Consider the following 19,432-nt stretch of genomic DNA (forward strand, 5'->3'; position numbering starts at 1 on the left):
TGGCTTCCACATATCCATGATTATCATTGCTTTCTGCATACCTTCCATTCGTTTGTCTGAAGTACCATCCATATCTCGTTTCCCCTTGCCCTGACTCTCAATCTCGACCCGAAACGTCACCTAGTCTTTTTCACCAGAGATGCTGCCTGACCCGCCGAGTTATGGGCCTGTTCCACTTAGACGATTTCTTTCGGCAACTACGGGCGACTAGGTGGTCGCCTGTACGGTCGTGAGTAGTCTCCTCAAGTCGCCCAAAGAATCGTAGCGTTTTTCGGGTCGCCGCTGGATTTTGAAATGTTCAAAACCTTTCGGCGACCGTGGCTTGACGCCAATGATCGTGGCTCGTCTGCTCCTGACGTATGTGCTGTCGTAGGTGTTGACTTTGGTGAATTCCATTGGCAACTGCCCACATCAACCTACGCCAACCTCCAACAGGTACCGGCAACTGAATCGTTTTAAGTTGTCTTCAGTTGTCGCCGACAGGGTCATGGCTTGTTGTAGCTTGTCGCAGGTGGACGTAGGTTATCGTAGGGATGGTCTGAATGGGTCGCCGGTTGTCGGTAGCTTGACGTCGACTAGGTTGCTGTAGACATTGTCGTAGGTGGACCCCCCTACGACAATGTCTACAACAACCTAGTCGCCTAAGTGGGACAGGGGCATTACTCCAGCTTTTTGTGTATGTCTTCAGTTCAACCAGCATCTGCAGTTCCTGCTCACACATTTTATCACAGCCCAGTAAGTCAGGTATACAAAATGCCACTCTGAACCAAGCCGACACCGTTGAACAATGTTTTGGGGGCAGAAACTAGTGTTAATAATGCCACTACAGATCCCGTAGTTCAATTCAATCAATGTTAAAACAACTTGCTGGGTGTTGAGATGAATTTAGTAAACAGTGGTTAATAAATCGAGAAATAATCGCCATCATTGGATCTATTTCAACAACTAATCAGATCGGATCTTCAGTGGGTCTCGACCCAAAACGTCACCCATTCCCTCTCTCCCTCCAGAGATGCTACCTGCCCTGCTCCAGCATGTTGTGTGTATCTTTGGTGTAAACCAGCGTCCGCAGTTCCTTATTGCACATTTAGTCTCGCACTGTTGTATTGAAATGAACATCAACACTGGTGAGAGGTGCGAATGAGCTTCAGAACGACAGCTAGTGGGATGTGAAATCAGTCAGCACAGGATCGCCAGCTTCTCCCCGCTCCAGCTGAAAGCTTACCTGCACCTGAGGGGCCACCGCTGCATTGGGCCGGTGATCCGTGCGGTAAAGTTTAACCAGAATCTCCGCCATGTCTCCAATGACTGTCGAAACCTTCCCCACCGTCATCTAACCACCAGGGAGGGGGGGAGAGAGAGCAGAGAAGAAAGGGCAACATAGAGAGGGGATGAGGGGTGAGAGAGACAGAGAGAGAGAGTGAAGAGAGAAGGAGGTGAAGAGACAAAGGGAAAGTGGTGGGAGAGAGAGGGTGAGAGTGGTGGAAGAGAGGGGAGAGAGTGGTGGGAGAAAGAGAGAAAGGTTAAAGAGAGAGAGAGAGAGGGAGTGGCGGGAGGGGGAGGGGGTGAGTGGGAAGGGTGGGGGAGAGAAGAAAGTGGAGAGAGAAGAGAGGGGGAGAGCGAGTGAGAGAGAAAATAGATGGAGGGTGGAATAGGTGGAGGGGAAGCAAAGGGTGCACAGGAAAAGAAAGAAAGAACACGAATTGAGAGAGAAGGTGGGAAAGAGCCAGGATGATAGAAATCAGAGCGTAGCCGTCAAGCTGAAGCCAAGTCGGGTGCTGGATAATGGAAACCAGCGGGTATCAGGCAGGCATCCAGATAACTCGCTCTCCGCAAGATGCCAAGCTGCAGAGGCTCACGGCTGCGGTTAGTAACCGTCTGGCCACGCAAAGCTGGGAAGTGAGAGGGAGCTCGTGCCCAGGGATGCAGAGCTCAGTTGAAGACAACCGTTCTCAGCCAGCGCTGCAAGGATAGTGGCCTTGATCTGTGAACGAGGCACAACTTGAGGAGTTCACCTGTCGGCACTGGCTGCCAAGGTCATACCTGTTGGTATTAGTTGCCAAGGTCACATCTGTGGGCACACTGCAAAGGTCACACCTGTGGACACTGGCAGCCAATGTCATAACCTGGCTGGCACTGGCTGCCAAGGACACACCTGTGGACACTGGCTGCCAATGTGGAATTCTCTGCCACAGAAGGTAGTTGAGGCCAGTTCATTGGCTATATTTAGGAGGGAGTTAGACGTGGCCCTTGTGGCTAAAGGGATCAGGGGATATGGAGAGAAGGCAGGTATGGGATACTGAGTTGGATGATCAGCCATGATCATATTGAATGGCGGTGCAGGCTCGAAGGGCCCATTGGCCTACTCCTGCACCTATTTTCTATGTTTCTATGTCTATGTTTCTATGTCATAACCTGGTGGGCACTGGCTGCCAAGGACACACCTGTGGGCACTGGCTGCCAAGGTCACAGCTGCCGTCTCCCCTCGCCACCGTTACTATAGCCTGGTTTCCCAAGGGACAAGGACTGGCTGGTCAGATCCACCTATAACATCATCGCACTCTTCCTTTCTCCACACATGCTGCCTGACCTGCTGTGTATTTGCAACAACCCCTCTGCCCTGTACGCGGCAGTTCCAGAAAGTCGCTTTGTCTCTTGCTCTCTCTCTCTCTCTCTCTCGAGTCGAGAGATCGAGACTGGGCAGAGAAAAAGAGTCAAAAGAGACAAATTGCCGTATGCATCCACAATGGAACAATGCAATTCCTCATCGATGCAGCTTAACAGGCCGATGAACTCAATACCACACAAATAAATACGCAATGATCAATAACATAATAAATAACTCATACCATTGTAACCATACAAGTTATACCAGGTCACCATAATAATTAACTATAAATTAGCTGGAGAGCACCAAAAGGATCTTCTACTCAACAACTTTCTTTGGCCCTCTCCTTATCTCTTCAAATGAAAACACACACCATTTCTCACTTTGTCTGATGAAAATCCATTGACTAGTTCTCTCTCCACAGACGCTCCCCGACCTGCCAGTGTTTGCAACATGTTCTGTTTCTATTACTTTGTTGTCCTTGGGTTTATCTGTAGAACCGTGACCGCCAGGTTCAAGAACAGCAGCCCTCAGCCTCCTGAACACGACACAACATTAACCTCGCATCCAAAACACTGTGATCTTGCTGGCTCTGCATCGTTGGTTGCATAACAGACTTCAGTTTTGCACTATGATGTTTGCCTAGTATTATGGTTATACGTTTATTATATTGTGCATGATTATATATTTATCTGTGTGCTTTCGCCTCAATGGGCGGCTAGTAAGAATTTCACTGTTTAGTTTAGAGATACAGCGTGGAAACAGGGCCATCGGACCACCGAGTCCGCGCTGACCAGCGATCCCCGCACACGAACACTATCCCACACACACGAGGGACAATTTACAATCTTTACTGAGCCAGTTAACCTACAAACTTGTACGTATTTCGGAGTATGGGGGGGAATCCGGAGCACCCGGAGGAAACCCACGTGGTCACAGTGAGAAAGTACAAACTCCGTACAGACCTGTAGTCAAGATCGTACCCGGGTCTCGGGCGCTGTAAGGCAGCAACTCTACCGCTGTGCCACCCTTTTGTTGGTACGTGTCACAATTAAACAGTTCTTACTGCTCAAAATTCTGAAGAAGGGTTTCGACCTGAAATGTTGCCTAGTTCCTTCGCTCCATAGATGCTGCCGCACCCGCTGAGTTTCTCCAGCATTTCTGTCTACCTTACTGCTGACTCCCTGTTCCTCCCCTTGCCTCAAAATGCGACCTCTTGCATATGGACTGTGGGCTGTTTCAACCGGGAGAATTGTGCTTATGCTGGGGTCTTGCTGAGCTGCATCAAACAAATGTATTTCACTGTAGCTGGCGGACATGACAGTAAGCAAGCCATTGGACCACTGACCCCAATGGTCATCCTTCCTCCTTCACTCTCCCTGACACTGTGGGAGGGGAAGTACTGGACAAGTACTTGTTCAGGTCCACATTCCCTACCCAGCCGTCCCCATGGTCATACATAACCATTCCTCCAGCTGTTCGCCATCCTGCCCGAAGCCTCTTCATGAGACTCAAAGATGCACTGAGTTGTGACCTGCCTCAGAATAACTCAGGTCAAAGTGCAGGGGTAACTCAGCGGGTGAGGCAGCATCTATGGAGCAAAGGAATAGGTGACGTTTCGGGTCAGACTGAAGAAGGGTCTCGGCCTAAAACGTCACCTATTCCTTCGCTCCATAGATGCTGCCGCACCGGCTGAGTTTCTCCAGCATTTTTGTCTACCTCCGTAGTTCCTTTCTACTCAAAAGTGTGACAGTTAGACGTAGAGAAACAGCATGGGAACAGACCCTTCGACCACTGAGTCCATTATGGGGAGGAAGATGGAGAATGGGGTTGAGAGGATAAGATAGATCAGCCATGATTGAATGGTGGAGTAGAATTGATGTGCCGAATGGCCTATTTCTGCTCCTATAACTTATACATTTATGAATCTCATACAATCACATGGAGGACGTGCTAACTCCATACAGACAGCACGGGGGGTCAAGATTGAACCTGGGTCTCTAGAGCTGTGAGGCAGCAGCTCTACCCGCTGCGCCACCATGCCGCCCATCTCTTCGGGACCAGGACGGGACGGGAGCCAAGGTCTAGCGGCGGTTGCAGCAGTTACTGAGGGTCAGCTGGTGAATTGCACACACCTGCGACTAGCAATGCGTTGCATGCACGGTTCGGGACATGCAGATCCGCAGTGCGGGCTCTACCTCTCTGTGACAGTGCTGGGCAGAGACTGTAGACCGGGGGCTCACACTTTCACTGCGGGGACAGAGTCCAGGTGACCCTGAGCTGGGAATCTACAACAAGAGAGAGAGAGAGAGAGAGAGAGAGAGAGAGAGAAGAGAGAGCAGACAGCACTCAGCTCCAAGTCCGGGCAGACCAGAATTTGGCTCCATTCTCATTCCAGTTTTAGACGTTAGAGATACAGCGTGGAAACAGGCCCCTCAGCCCACCGAGTCTGTGTCAACCAGCGATCACTATCCTACACACAAGGGACAATTTACAATTTAAGCCAGAGAGAATTAGACTCATTGCTGATTGGGTTATCACAGGCTCGATGGGCCAAACAGTACAGAGCGGAGGCTCTTCCTTCAGCCCCACAGCTGAATTGGGAGACTAGAGAGTCGTGCTCACACTCACCTCAACTCTAGCCTTGTCCTGGACATTCGATTCATCTTTGCCACCGAGGAACATCCTTTCCAAATTAATGGCGGCCTCCCTGATATCACGTATCTGAGGGCAATTGACACCCGGACAGGATGGAAGAACAGGAGAGGAAAGGAGGAGAGGTAAAGCACAACAGTAACAGAGAAGAGGGCTGCAGCCGCAGATCAGTGAAATCAAGGCAGAAGATTTATTCTCACAAGCTTATGTGTGTACGCCTGATGCTAAAAGCTCCTGCGTTTGTTGCACTGAAGGAACCTGGTTAATACCAGTTAACAATGCCCCTAAACTGACCACAACTGAAGCAGAGCGATGTGGTAGAAGACTGGTGAGATGCATTGCCTGAGTGGACAGAATCACAGGAATCAACAAGGGACCTGCAGAGATACTGGAAGGGGGGGCGTTTGATAGGGACGGACGGGCGAGAAGCTAGAACATGTACAATGGCTGAATGGTCACCTGGGCTGTGGGGCTTCACAGGGCACTGTGGGAGGGACAGTACTAAGGGGCGCACAGCCATCATGTATCTTTCAATCGAGTGCCTGAGCTAAAGGGGGAGGCTGGGCAGGCTCGGCCTGGGAAAGCAGGAGGCTGTGGGGTGATCATAGAGAATTGTGTATAAAATCATGCGGTAAATAGCTAAGGGGAATACGTAAAGATCTTTTCCAAGTGTGGGGGAAACGAGAACTAGAGGGCAGAGGAGAAGGGAAAGATTTAATAGGAACCTGAAGGTATCACACAGACGGATGTGGGGTAAATGGAATGAACTGCCAGAGGAAGTAGTCGAGACAGGTACAGTAACAACATGTAAAAGATAGGTACATGGATAGGAAAGGTTTAGAGATACGTGCGAGGTGGATGAATGGGACTGGCTTAGACGGGGCATTTTGGTGGGCATGGACGAGTTGGGCCGAAGGGCCTGTTTGTGTGCTGGGTGACTCTCTAACCAACGTCACTGAGTCCTGAGCTGTATCGTAAAGTGCTCTCTCTGCCACCTTTCATACTGTAGTGCCCAAGGTTCCCTTTGGAGGGACACAGCAGGTGCTGGAGAATTGCTGGAGTCCCTCTCTCATGGATGTGAAGATGCTTCCCTTGTCCGTATCCGGGGAGTGTGTGACGTTAGTCTATTGAGGGAGTGCAGCGTAGGTTCACAAGGTTAATTCCCGGGATGGCGGGACTGTCATATATTGATAGAATGGAGCGGCTGGACTCGTATACTCTGGAATTTAGAAGGATGAGAGGAGGTCTTATTGATTTTTAAGATTGTTAAGGGTTTGGACACGCTAGAGGCAGGAAACATGTTCCTGATGTTGGGGGTCCAGAACCAGGGGCCACAGTTTAAGAATAAGGGGTGAGCCATTTAGAATGCATTTCGTTGTCTCTGTACTGTACACTGACAATGACAATTAAAATTGAATCTGAATCTGAATCAGAATGGAGATGAGTAAAACCCTTTTCACACAGAGAGTTGTGAATCTGCGGAATTCTCTGCCTCAGAATGCAATGGAGGCCAATTCTCTAGATGTTTTCAAGAGAGAGTTTGATAGAGCTCTTAAAGATAGTGGAGTCAAGGGATATGGGGAGAAGGCAGGAACTGGGGTACTGATTGTGGATGATCACAGTGAATGGCGGTGCTGGCTTGAAGGGCCGAATGGCCTACTCCTGCACCTATTGTCTATTGTCTATCGAGCGTACCGGGCTCGACGTGTACCTGTGTTGGAGGGTGGAGCAGGTGAGGCACAACTGGAGACATGGAGAGAGCAGAGCCATGGGTGGAAGAGGCAGCACCGGCGACAGCATGGGATGAGGTGGAGTCCGGCAGACCCGACTGTTAGCGAGAGGTGCGATGGAATGTGTGGGAGGCAACCGAGAAAACAAGAGCAGAGATGGATGAAAGCCACGTTGACGGAACGGCGCAGAAAGCCAGTCAGGATTAGCGGAGCACACGGAGACGCAGATGCTGGAACCTGGAGTAAAACACAAAGTGCTGGAGGAACTCCGCAGCACGGGCAGCATCCCTGGAGGGAATGGGCAGGCGACCTTTCGGGTCATTGTGACGGTGTTTGTCTATGGGGTTGTCGTCATGGGGCAGAGATGGATGGGGAAGTGTCTGAGAGCTGGCGCCCGGCCTCAGCCCACCAGATGACAATGGCACCCCATCCTCAGCGGGTTTTGTTGTCCGTTGGTGCGGAGGGAGCAGGGAGGCTGTGCGATCACAGGGGGCGAGTGAAGTGGACATGGTCAATGACCCTGGGGAAGGCAGGCAGGAGGTCAAACGGGGACCGGTCACCAACAGGAGTCGGTGTGTTGGAGATCGGTGGGAGTGGGCCTGAAGAGGGGTCCTGACCCGAAACATCATCGGACAATCTCCCTCCACAGATGCGGCCTGACCCGCTGAGCTCCTCCAGCGCTTTGTTATTGGCTAAATCGGGATTTGAGCCCTAAACGCTGGTGGCCACTGTACAGGGACCAGGGGGGGGGGGGGTTTGAATCAACTTCAAGTCACTGAGTCATGGCGTCAACCCAGCAGAGAGGCGCGGAGTGGACACAGACTCTAACCCCCGGGCTCCAATCTGCAGTGGGGGAAGAGGAGAGGCCGTGTGTCTGGTGACCCCGTGTGTCTGGTGAAGGCCCCTGGGCCTGAGGGGAAGGCAGTGAGCTCCGTCCCGGAGAGAGAGGGAGACCACGGGATGGGGAACGGGACAGGGATGGGAGCGCACACCCGGAAAGCTGAACCAGGAAGCTGGGAATGTTCTGGTCATTGTACAACAGGGGTCCAAGGAGGGGATGAGATATCAGTGCCCGTGGGGGTGAGAGGTCATTCCCCGGGGGGGGGGGGGGGGGGGTCAAAGGTCATTGCCCAGTGTGGGGTTGAGAGGTCAGTGCCCAGTGAAGAGAGGGTGAGAGGTCAGTGCCCAGTGAAGAGGGGGGGGGGTGAGAGGTCACTCCTCAACGGGATGAAGGGTTGAGGGGGAGATGGTGAGGACCACCAACAACACCATCATCGGTTAGGTCACAAAGATCCTGGAGGGGGGAGGGTGGGGAGCAGCGAGGTAACCCAACCCCCTTCACGTTGCCATGGTACCAGAGCTCAGCACTGACCCTCCCCCCCAACCCCCCCCCCCCCCCCCCCACCCCCCCCCAGGTTGGATCCCAATGGCATCTTATGATAACCCTGCAAGGGGTGGCCTGCAGAGACTGATCAGGTTCACCGTCCCCTCACCTTCCCACCGCCCCCGGTGACCTCCACAATCCTCTGCTCCCCATGGGAAACAAGCACAAACCCAACCCTGTGCCCCTTCCACCAGCTGCTCACCTTCTGGAGGACAAGTTAGGGCGGGCAGCAGATCCTCAGAGGATAAGCCGTGGACGCCCTGACACCGGAGAAGGCTGGACACACCCAGCGGGTCAGGCAGCATCCGCGGAGAGACAAGATTACCGGTCGGAGAGTCCTTCCCCCTGCAGACGCTGCCTGGCCCGTTGATCATTCCCGTGGGATTTTCTGCTTTTACTGCAGGCCTCCAGCGGCTTGCAATGCCTTTGACTTTTGACCCCATATACAGAGCTTAGCCCCGAAACACAGCCCCACCCAGAGACGTGACATCGACAAGGAACCTCACTTGGGCAGTGGTCGGGTCAGAAGTGGCCCTTCAGCCCACATAGGCTGTGCTGTCCCATAAGATCGGACCACTCAGTGGACCATGCTCGGTGGGCTCTGTGACCTGTACCACCCTCTGTCTTTGGTCGGCAGGGTGGGCATCGTGCTACCTCGTTGAGGGAGCGTGCGTTCCCGTCAGTAATGCCTTCCCGCTCGGCAGCAGAGTGAATGACGCACGGCCGCACACATTACGCACCTGTTGTCTCAGCGTCCTGGCCCCAAAGAGTGCGGTCAGGTGCGCTCCTCTCTCCTTAATGCTCTTCCTGCTAAAGGGAACGTCGCCTTGCGCGAGAGACAGAGCCTTCCTCTACCGTGAGGAATGCAGGAGAGGAAAGCAAGAGAAGATTAAGACAAAGGGCAAGCAAGAGGTGGCGGGCGGGCGGGTGCGAGAGAGCAGGTTAGTGTAGATAGAGAGGAGGGGGGTCGAGGTTATTCCCTGGTTCCACCACTGGGAGAGTCAGACCAACACAAAGTCCAAGGGACAACTGTGGGATGGGGATTAACCTCCAACTGTTGGGGAATGGACGGTAAGTTGCAAGAGGAAACCCTCATTGTAGAAGGACGAGACCACTTGGTCCCTCAGACTGGCTTCACCACTGAGATCAATCGTGGCCAATCCATTGCATCTCCAGATGTCCACCTTCCTCCCTGATACCATGTCCTGATCCAATAAAAATCAGCCTCCAATTTCCATCTGGGCTGAAAGTCCATGAGTGCAATTGGAGTCTCCGCTGCTCCCAGGGTAACAGGGACCTCCAGATATCTCCTCCAGTTTAGTTTAGTTTAGTTTAGGGATACAGCATGGACACACATGCCCTTCAGCCCAAGTACACACCGGCCATCGGTCCCCCATTCACACCAGCTCCGTTATCCCACTTTCACATCCAGTCCCCCCGACACGATAGCGTTCAAGGGTGCAATCTCACTACATGTAAGTGTGCAATCTCATCACACACAAGCATGTAATCTCACTAACACACTAGTGTGCCATCTCACTTCACGCAAGCGTGCAAATCCACCACATACCAGTGTGCAATCTCACCACACACAAGCAAACAATCTTGTCACATGCCAGCGAGCAATCTGACCACATGCCAGCGTGCAATCTCGCTAACACACAAGCATACAATCTGGCCACATGCAAATGTGCAATCTCATTGCACGCCAGCTCAGCGCGGCAGCCGGCTAAAGGCACGCAACAACCCTAAACAGTAGCCGTAGCTGCAGGATGGAACCATGCAACAGTCGCAACTATGGAGCATCTCCTGTGCATTGCATCCGCTCGTTCCTGCAGCTACAGGTAACGAGAGCGATTCCGTCAACATCTCCGGTCCAAACCCTCAGCTCCCTGGACAGACGGGACTAGTGGGAGGGACCAGGCCCACAGCAGAGAGAGTGATGGGGAGAATTTGCTCAAAACCACGGGAGATTCCGATGGGGTAAGTAAAGGAGAGAATGTTTGTGGTAATCAGAGGGCAACGCTTGAAGACTGTGCACAGGAGAAGCAGAAGGGAGATGCAGCTATGTTTTAAGTCACAGTTCCTGTAATCAGGAGGGGCAGTGCAAGCAGATTCAACGGGGACTTTTGGAAGAGCAAAGGATAAATATATGAAGGAAGAAGAGAATTACAGGACTCCAGGCAAAACCAGGGAAGTAGAGGGGAGCGGAGAGCTCTCAGAGATGTTCAATGAAATACACAGCGTTGGAAGAGATAAGGTGATTGATCAGAGCATGCAAATGAACAGAAATTAGTAAATAATGGTGCAGGGCAGGAGGGAAACAGGGATAGAGGAATGGAAAGAGGACTGAGAGAGAGTGGAAGGAGTGTAGAGAGAGGGGAGGGGTTGCAGAGGGAGGAAGGGAAAGGGAAGGTGTGTAGATGGAGCAAGAAAGGGGAGTGAGAGGGGAAATGTGCAGGGGGGGAGAGAGGGAAAGGAGAGTTAGAGTGGGGACGTGCAGGAAGGGGTAGTGGGAAGGGGAGGGGAGAGTGGGAATGTGCAGGGGGAGGGAGAGGAGAGAGGGGAAGTGCAGACACTGCACACAAGCATGAGCTCAGGGCAGCAGTAAGTCACCTGTTCGAGCTTCTCCTCGAGACGCTGGAGCCGCTGCAGGACGCCCGACAGTACGAGGGCGTTGTGGGGGATCACGGGCACGTGCTTGCCCACCCCTGCCTGCCGCTCGGCCTCCTTCACGAACTTGGCGTCCCTGATCACCTGCTCGGCACTGGCCACGAGATCAGACTACCAGGCAAAACAGCAGGGTCAGCCCGTGACCAATAACCCGACCCTTCACCACAACTGTGGAGAGGCTGCAGTGGGAGCAGCTAGGCCCAAGGCCAACCAAGTCCACCCCAACCATCAATCGCCCATTCACACCAGTTTTATGATACCCCACTTTTACACCCACTTCCTACACACTAAGAGCAATATATCAAAGCCAACTAACCTACAAACTCGCACGTCCTTGGGATGTGGGAGGAAACCAGAGCACCCGGAGAAAACCCACGCAGACACAGGGAAAACGTACAAATTCTCAGACAGCACTCATAGTCAGGATCGAACGTGGGTCTCTGATGCTGTGAGGCAGCGACTTTACAACTGCGCCACCGTGCTGCCCCTGGAGACAGGCCATTTGGCCCTACCAGTCCATCCTGGGTCTTGTGCCCACTAGAACACGGGCGGCACAGCGGTAGAGTTGCTGCCTTACAGCGCCGGAGACCTGGGTTCGATCCCGACTACAAGTGCTGTCTGTATGGAATTTGTACGTTCTCCCCGTGACTGTGTGGGTTTTCTCCGAGATGTACGGTTTCCCTCCACACCCCATAGACGTGCAGGATTGTAGGTAAATTGGCTTGGTGTAATTGTAAATTGTCCCTGGTGTGTGTAGGATGGCGTGGATTGTGGGGGGATTGCTGGTTTGTGGCACGGCTTGGTCGTCTAAAGGGCCTGTTTTTGCATTGTATCTCTAAACTAAACCTAAAAAAATTCTCTCTGTGGAAGGAAAGTGGGGGATGATCTAATAGCAGGCAGGAGAGGGCTAAACTAAGTGAAAATGTTCATTCTCATTGTGGCTGCTACCATTGGGAATAGGGTGCAGGAGCCTGCACAACACTGCACAACACTAACCTCAGCAACTGTGATCTTATATGGACTGTGTCTTTAGTTGCAGTACAGACATTGATTTTGCACTATTATGGTCACCTAGGATTACTGATTATTAATATATGTTTTTGATTATTATACATTATCTGTGTGTTATTGCTTTTATGAGCCTGTAAGGTGCAATAAGTAATATTTTCATTACTTACGACAATTTAATGACAATTAAATACTCTTGACTTGACAGAAGTAGCAATAGGCCAAGCGTTGGTAAACAGGATTAGGAGAGATGGGTTGTTGTTGGTCAGTATTGATATGGCGGGCCGAAGGGCCTGTTGCTGTTCTATCACTCCGTAACACTCTGGGAAGTCTACATCAGAACAACCCAGCTCTTCTTAACGTGAAGCATTGCCTAACTGAATCTCTGCTTTGGAAGGTGTTCCACTTTTTCTATTTTAATTCATTATATGCTGTTTGGTCTTATTTAGTTTTTAGAGATACAGCATGGAAACAGCCTTTCTGCCCACTGAGTCCATGCCGACCTTCGATCACCCGTCCACACTAGCTCTATGTTATCCCACTTCCTCATCCACTCCCGACACACTGGGGGCAATGGCAGAGGTGAATGAACCTGCATAATACTTGAATCTCTGGCATAGTGAGGCAGCAGCTCGACCAACTGTGCTGCCTGTTTTCCGCTACATTTCTTTCCTAACCAACAACCCTCAGTGAATGTTCCTGCAGACTGACTGGGAGTTATGATGGTCGTGCCAAGCCAGCACTGGGTTGTTGCCGTTTGACCCAGTGGACCCGTGGGCATCTGCACACTCCCCATCCCCACGAACAATGTCACAGCCCGGTGGCAATCGATCTTCATACCTGCCGGCTTGTCCGTGTGCGGTGATCAGATCCTGCCTGATCCCCCCGGGAGGTGAGGAAGCGGGCGTTCACACTGCACCCGGCCGGGACGGGTGACACGGGTCGCGGTGCACTGGAAGGCGCTGTTACCTTGCAGGGCGCACAGGAGAAGAGAAAGAGAAAGAGAGAGGGAAGGAAAGGGAGAAGGGAGAAGAGAGAAAGAGAGTGAGAGAGAGAGAGAGAGAGTCGGTGATTTCCATCGTTAGGAACACAAAGATGCCAGCAGTGAGAAACAGAGAGGACAAAGGTGACTCGGGCTGAAGGCTGACCTCGAGAACAACACAGTATAACTGAGCTTTAAAGAGGCGAGCAGTACCAGTGGGGTGACAGGGAATGTCACATCTTCAGGGCCGTCCCTGCATCAGTAATGTGTGAATCAGGCGTCATTTATGCATAATTCACCCACAATGCGGGCACCTTAAATGCAAAATGTACATACACTGTACACACGATTCACACGCAATTCACTCAATGTACACACAATCCAAACAATCATGCACAATGTTGCATGATTCGCACATGATTCACGCACGATTCACGTTTCTGTGTGTTGTCTGAGCCCGTGTGCCTGCGATGCTGTTGCAAACGCAATTTGCACTGTACCACTGTGTCTCACCGTACACCGTACAAGACAATAAACCCGACTCCACGTAAACCGTTAACCATCCCCCCCACATCCGCCACAGATGCTGCTTGACAAACTGAGTTCGTGCACAAGTCTATTTTCTGCTCCAAATTCCAGTGTCTGCAGCCTCTCATTTCTCTGAAGCTTCAGGGTGAATGGAAATCTTTAACGGAGGCTGAAGACACAACCAACGCAACGCTCCCATTTGTATCCACCACCACCGCAACATCACCCAGCATTCACCTCCCCTACCCGAGACTCTCTCATTCCACCCTTCGAGACCCAGCACAGCGCCGCACTCTCCCAGTCCCTCCCTGCCCAAGACTACAAGATACTGTAGGAATTGTCAATGCAGCCCAGCCCGTCATACAAACCAACCACCCTCCATTGACTCCATCTACACTTCACGCTGCCTCAGCAGGGCCACCAGCATAGTCAGGGACCCATTCTCTCTTCTCCGCTCTCCCTTCAGGCAGACGATACAAAAGCTTGAAAGCGCGTCCCACCTGACCAGTGAGAGAGGCACCACACCTGAACGCCCACCATGGGAGGAGCAAAACCTCGTCAAAGTCCTTCTACAGTGAGGGTTTCCTCTTGCAACTTACTGTCCAAACACAAGCTGTTGGAGGGACTCAGCAGGCCAGACAGCATATCAGGAGGGAATGGGAAAGCAGCGTTTTGGTTCGGGAACCCCTCTTCGAACTGAAGGGTCCTAACCCAAACCTTCATCTGTCCAATCCCTCCACAGATGCCGCCTGACCCACTGAGTTCTGTTTCCCCAGCACTTTGTATTGTGTTCAAGATACATCAGCAGGTCCTTGTGTCCCAGTGGACTTTACCCGGCCACTGTCAGTAAAAATGACCAGATCTCCAAATGTTTGCAGAATGACGCAGACTTGACATTCAACATTGAACTGCTCTGATACGATTCTCGTCATTAATTACTGCTGTTAATGGACTGACGCAATAGACCAAAGTACAGCGCAGGAACAGGCCCTTCGGCCCGCAGAGTCTGTACCGAGCATGATGCCAAGTTCAACTAATCTGCTCTGCTGCCACGTCATCCACATCCCTCCATTCCCTGCAAATCTACAGTACATGCCTATCTAAAGGCATTGTATCATTTGTGCCTCCACCACAACCCTTGGCACAGGATTCCAGCTACCCACCACCCACTGTGTGAAAGTCCTGCTCCACGCATCTCCTTTACACTTTGCCCCTTTGGCCTTGGGGCTGTGCCCTTTGATCTTTGACATTTCCACCCTAGGATGGAAACCTCGGAGACAGGTAGAGGATCAAACAATCAGCAAAGTAAATTCTGTCACTTTACCTCCCCCTCCCATTCCCACACAGACCTCTCCGTCCTGGGCCTCCTCCACTGTCAGAGTGAAGCCACACGCAAATTGTAGGAACAGCACCTCATATTTTGTTCGGGCAGCTTACAACCCAGCGGTATTAAAGATGGTTTCTCTAATTTCAAGTAACCCTTGCATTCCCTCTCCCTCCATCCCTCCCCCACCCTAGTCGTCCAACTAGTTTCACTGTTGTCCTGCTGAGTTTCATCGTTTCATTCATTAATTTCACTCGTTATCACCTACTCCACAGCCAACAATGGACCATTGTGGGCTCCAACTTTCCTTTGATCATCGTTGCTGGTTTTGATTTGTACTTTTCCATTACCTTTCATTCATTTGTTCTTTCTTTCTTCATATCTCTAGTTTCCCCTTCCCCTTACACCCAGTCTGATGAAGGGGCTCGACCCCGAAATGTCACCTGGTCCTTTTCTCCAAAGATGCTGCCTGACCCTCTGAGTCACTCCCGCATTTTGTGCCTATCCTTAGACATTCTGGACCCACTGATTATCCATAGAAACATAGAAAATAGGTGCAGGAGGTGGCCATTCGGCCCTTCGAGCCAGCCATTCATTGTGATCATGGCTGATCGTCCCCTATCAATAACCCGTGCCTGCCTTCTCCCCATATCCCTTATCTCCCCATATCCAGTGGAACCTCAAACACAGTGGTGTTAGTGAACAGCTGATAGAAACATAGAAAATAGGTGCAGGAGCAGGCCATTCGGCCCTTTGAGCCAGCACCATCATTCAATATGATCATGACTGAACATCCAAAATCTGTTGCACCGTTCCTGCTTTCTCCCCATATCCCTTGATTCTATTACCATAAGAGCTATAACTCTCTTGAATACATCCAGTGAATTAGCCTCCGCTGCTTTCTATGGTAGAGAATTCCAAAGATTCACAACTCTCTGGGTGAAAAAGTTTTTCCTCATCTCAGTCCCAAATGGCCTACCCCTTATTCTTAAACTGTGACGGCTGGTTCTGGACTCCCCCAACATGGGGAGCGTTTTTCCTGCTCAAGCCGGTACAATCCCTTAAGATGATATTATGACACATCAGCAAAGGACAAAGGACATTTATTTTCACATACACCAATTGGAGCAGTGACATTTGAATTACCATGCATGCATAAGACACAACCGTCAGACAATGGAACCCAAACCAGTGCCTGGCCCTCCCCACTCACTGGGAGCGAGGCAGCGGTGGCAGGGTGGGCTGCAGGGAGTGTCTCCCTATGGCCACGTCTCACCTGCCTCTGCAGCGAGGTTCCCGCCGCGTTCTCCTCGAACTTCGCCAGCAGCTGACTGGCCATCGACTTCACCTTGTTGTTGTTCGTGCAGACGCTCGCCTCCTTCCCCTCGCCCCTTGCGCTCAGCACCTGGGTGGGGAAACAGAACGGTGCAACGGACAGTCAGAGCTAGAGGCAGCTCAGCTAGTCACTCACTCAAGGCAGCATACTGTGTGCGGCTCGGTGGCACAGCGGTAGAGCTGCTGCCTTAAAGCCCTGTCCCACTGTACGAGTTCATTCAAAGAGTTCTCCCGAGTTTGCCCGGATTCGAACTCGGAGATTTACGGTAATGTCCACTCGTCGGTACTCGGGGCTCTCGTGGACATTTTTCAAAATCTTCACGAGTCTTCCCGAGCTTACCTGCCGTTAGCGAGTCTTCCCGAGTACCTGCCGTTAGCGTTACGAGCCGCTAGGAGACATCCCCAAGCTTCGACGTACCCGCTACGTTCATTCTCTGTGCTTACCACTGGTTTGATTTTTTTTTAAACTCGGGAGACCTCTTGAATGAACTCGCATCGTGGGACATGGCCATTACAAGCGCCAGAGACCCAGGTTCCATCCTGACTACGGGTGCTGCCTGTATGTAGTGTGTATACGTTCTCCCTGTGAACACGTGGGTTTTCTCTGGGTGCTCCGGTTTCCTCCCACATTCCAAAGACATACAGGTGTGTAGGTTAATTCGCTTCTGTAAATTGTCCCTAGTGTGTAGGATAGAACTAGCGTACGGGATGATCGCTGGTCAGTGAGGACTTGGTGGGCCGAAGGGCCTGTTCCCATGCTGTGTCTCTAAACAAAACTAAACTAAACCTCCACCTCTTCCCTCCTGAGCTAACAAAACCGTAAACTGGCCAGGATGGGGGTCGAAACAGCAGGAAAAATTAGAGTGGAAATTCCTACACTTCCGACTAGCAGCAACTGTCATTAAAATATAATCTTTGGAATTTATAGTATTACAGCCCATTTTACACCCAATTCTACAGTCCTTCGAATCTGATGGTGTCCTAGAATGGATTTGGTATTGGTTTACTATTGTCACCGAGATGTGAAAGGCTTTGTTTTGCCCACTGACCAGTCAAATGATACAATGTATGAGTACAATCTGGCTATACTCAAGTAGAACAAGACACAAAGTACTAGGTAACTCAGCAGGTCAGGCAGTACCAAGAGGTAGTGCAAAAGAGAAAAAATACCAGAGTGCTGAATATGGTGTTACAATGTTATAGAGTTAGAGTTACAGAGAAAGTGCAGATAAAAAAAAGTGCAAGGGAGGCCTTGAGGTAGATTGGAAGATCAGGATGACACCCCTAGCTTATAGGGGGACCATTCAACAGTCAGTAAACCAGGGGGAAAGCTGTTCCTGATTGTTCCTGAATCAGATGGTACATGCTTTCACACTTTTGTCTCCCCTCGTAACGGGAGAGGAGAGAAGAGGGAATGAGCGGGGTGAGAGTGGTCACTCCTTGCTTCCCGTTATCCGGAGTACATTGCCCACCTCCGCTCCCATCCCGGGAAGATCACCGGCGGGGTTCCCCGACTTCCACCAGAGCCGGGACTTGTCCAGGAAGGGAACGACGCCCACCAGGAAGGCCCCGCCCATCTCCCCACTCACATCCTGCCAGTCCGTGGTGGTCCTTCTCCTCCGCTTGCTTGCCGCGTCCTTTTCTTCACTTTTCTTTTCCTGTTGACAGGAGACAAGGCATCAAAAACCCACCTCCCACTTGGAGCAACCTTCAGCTGTCCAGTTCCTTAGTGTCGATCCAAACAATTCCACGCAATGTGGGAAACATCTTTCCGTACAACTGGGTTACAACCATTCAGGCCATTACTTAGTGATAGCGTTTCATTAAGCAAACGACAAACTAATCCCTCTGCCCAACTCTCTCCCCTCACCCCTATATTAATCCCAAAACAAACTTACAGCTTTCTCCCCACTGCCCTATATCAATCCCCAATCTAACCCCTCTGTCCAGATCTCTCCCCACAGCCCAATATGCCAACTTGTTCAGCATACACTTGATGGGCCATGTGGGGCCAGCACACTGTGCACACCTTGGGTGTCCGCTTCCTGGGCAGCAGGTTGATGACGTTGCACAGGGAGTTGGATTGCCTGGGTTGGAGCGCACTCACGTCGTTGCTTCCTTCCTTCCTGAGCTTGAAGACAGCTGCCGGCAAAAAAAACACAAACAAACATCATTTTCTCGTCACGCTCAACCCATTGACGTGAATGGCAAAAGAATCAGGAGCCGTGATTTTAATTTATTGTCACGTGTACCGAGGTGCAACAAAAAACTTTTGTTGTGCACTACCGCGGAAAGACTACATGATTACAATCGCGCCATCCACAGTGTACAGATACACGCTAAAGGAAATAATGTTAAGTGCAAGATAAAGTCCAGTAAAGTCCAATTAAAGATAATCTGAGGGACTCAGTCAGTGCGGTCAAGTCAAGAGTCAAGAGAGTTTATTGTCAAGGTATTGTAGATGATAGCTCAGGACCACTCGCTAGTTGGTGATGGGGGGGGGGGGGGGGGGTTCAGTTGCCTGATAACAGCTGGGATGAAACTGTTCCTGAATCTGGAGGCAAGACAGAAATTCTGGAGAAACTCAGCGGGTGCAGCAGCATCTATGGAGCGAAGGAAATAGGCAACGTTTTGGGCCAAAACCTTTCTCCTGAATCTGGAGGTGTGTGATTTCACGCTTCTGTACCTCTTGCCTGATGGGAGAGGGGAGAAGAGGGAGAGACCAGGATGGGACGCATCCTTGTTGATGCTGCTGGCCTTGCCGAGGCAGTATGAAGTGTAAATGGAGTCAATGGCAGGGAGGTTGGTTTGCGTGATGGTCTGGGCTGCGTCCACAATTTGCAAATTTGCAATTTCAGGCGGTCTTGGATGGAGTTGTTCCAAAACCATGCAGTGATGCATCCCGATTAAACGCTTTCGACAGCGCATCTGTAGCCTTGCAGATGCATCGGTATCATTTATTGGCTAGCTGGTATATACTCAGGAACCCGCAGCCTGCCAGTACGGTGGGAGCTGCTTCAAGAGTGAATAGTGAAAGGCCCGGATAGAGTAAATGTGGAGAGGATGTTCCACTAATGGGAGAATCTAGGACCAGAGGTCTCAAACCACAGCCTCAAAATTAAAGGACGTTCCTTTAGGAAGGAGATGAGGAGGAATTTCTTTAGCCAGAGGATGGTGAATCTGTGAAATTCATTGCCGCAGAAGG

The 19,432-nt window shown here is 51.2% G+C and overlaps 1 protein-coding gene across 3 annotated transcripts in view; it reads right to left on the reverse strand.

Moving 5' to 3' along the window:
- Nucleotides 1–19,432, reverse strand: part of LOC129705655 (F-actin-monooxygenase MICAL2-like) — a 131,059-nt gene that overhangs the window by 66,551 nt on the left and 45,076 nt on the right. For 2 of the 3 annotated variants that reach the window (XM_055649332.1, XM_055649334.1), the window contains exons 14-23: nt 18,257–18,369; nt 17,817–17,885; nt 16,169–16,297; nt 12,899–13,027; nt 10,994–11,161; nt 9,118–9,228; nt 6,975–7,091; nt 5,240–5,332; nt 4,807–4,896; nt 1,226–1,333 (exon numbers count right to left, since the gene is read on the reverse strand). In XM_055649332.1, coding sequence (XP_055505307.1) covers nt 1,226–1,333; nt 4,807–4,896; nt 5,240–5,332; nt 6,975–7,091; nt 9,118–9,228; nt 10,994–11,161; nt 12,899–13,027; nt 16,169–16,297; nt 17,817–17,885; nt 18,257–18,369 — 1,127 coding nt within the window. The remainder of the gene's footprint in view (nt 1–1,225; nt 1,334–4,806; nt 4,897–5,239; nt 5,333–6,974; nt 7,092–9,117; nt 9,229–10,993; nt 11,162–12,898; nt 13,028–16,168; nt 16,298–17,816; nt 17,886–18,256; nt 18,370–19,432) is intronic. The other variant, XM_055649333.1, reaches the window with a different exon arrangement.

This window comes from Leucoraja erinacea, chromosome 18, assembly GCF_028641065.1.
Source record: "Leucoraja erinacea ecotype New England chromosome 18, Leri_hhj_1, whole genome shotgun sequence".
NCBI lineage: Eukaryota > Metazoa > Chordata > Chondrichthyes > Rajiformes > Rajidae > Leucoraja > Leucoraja erinaceus.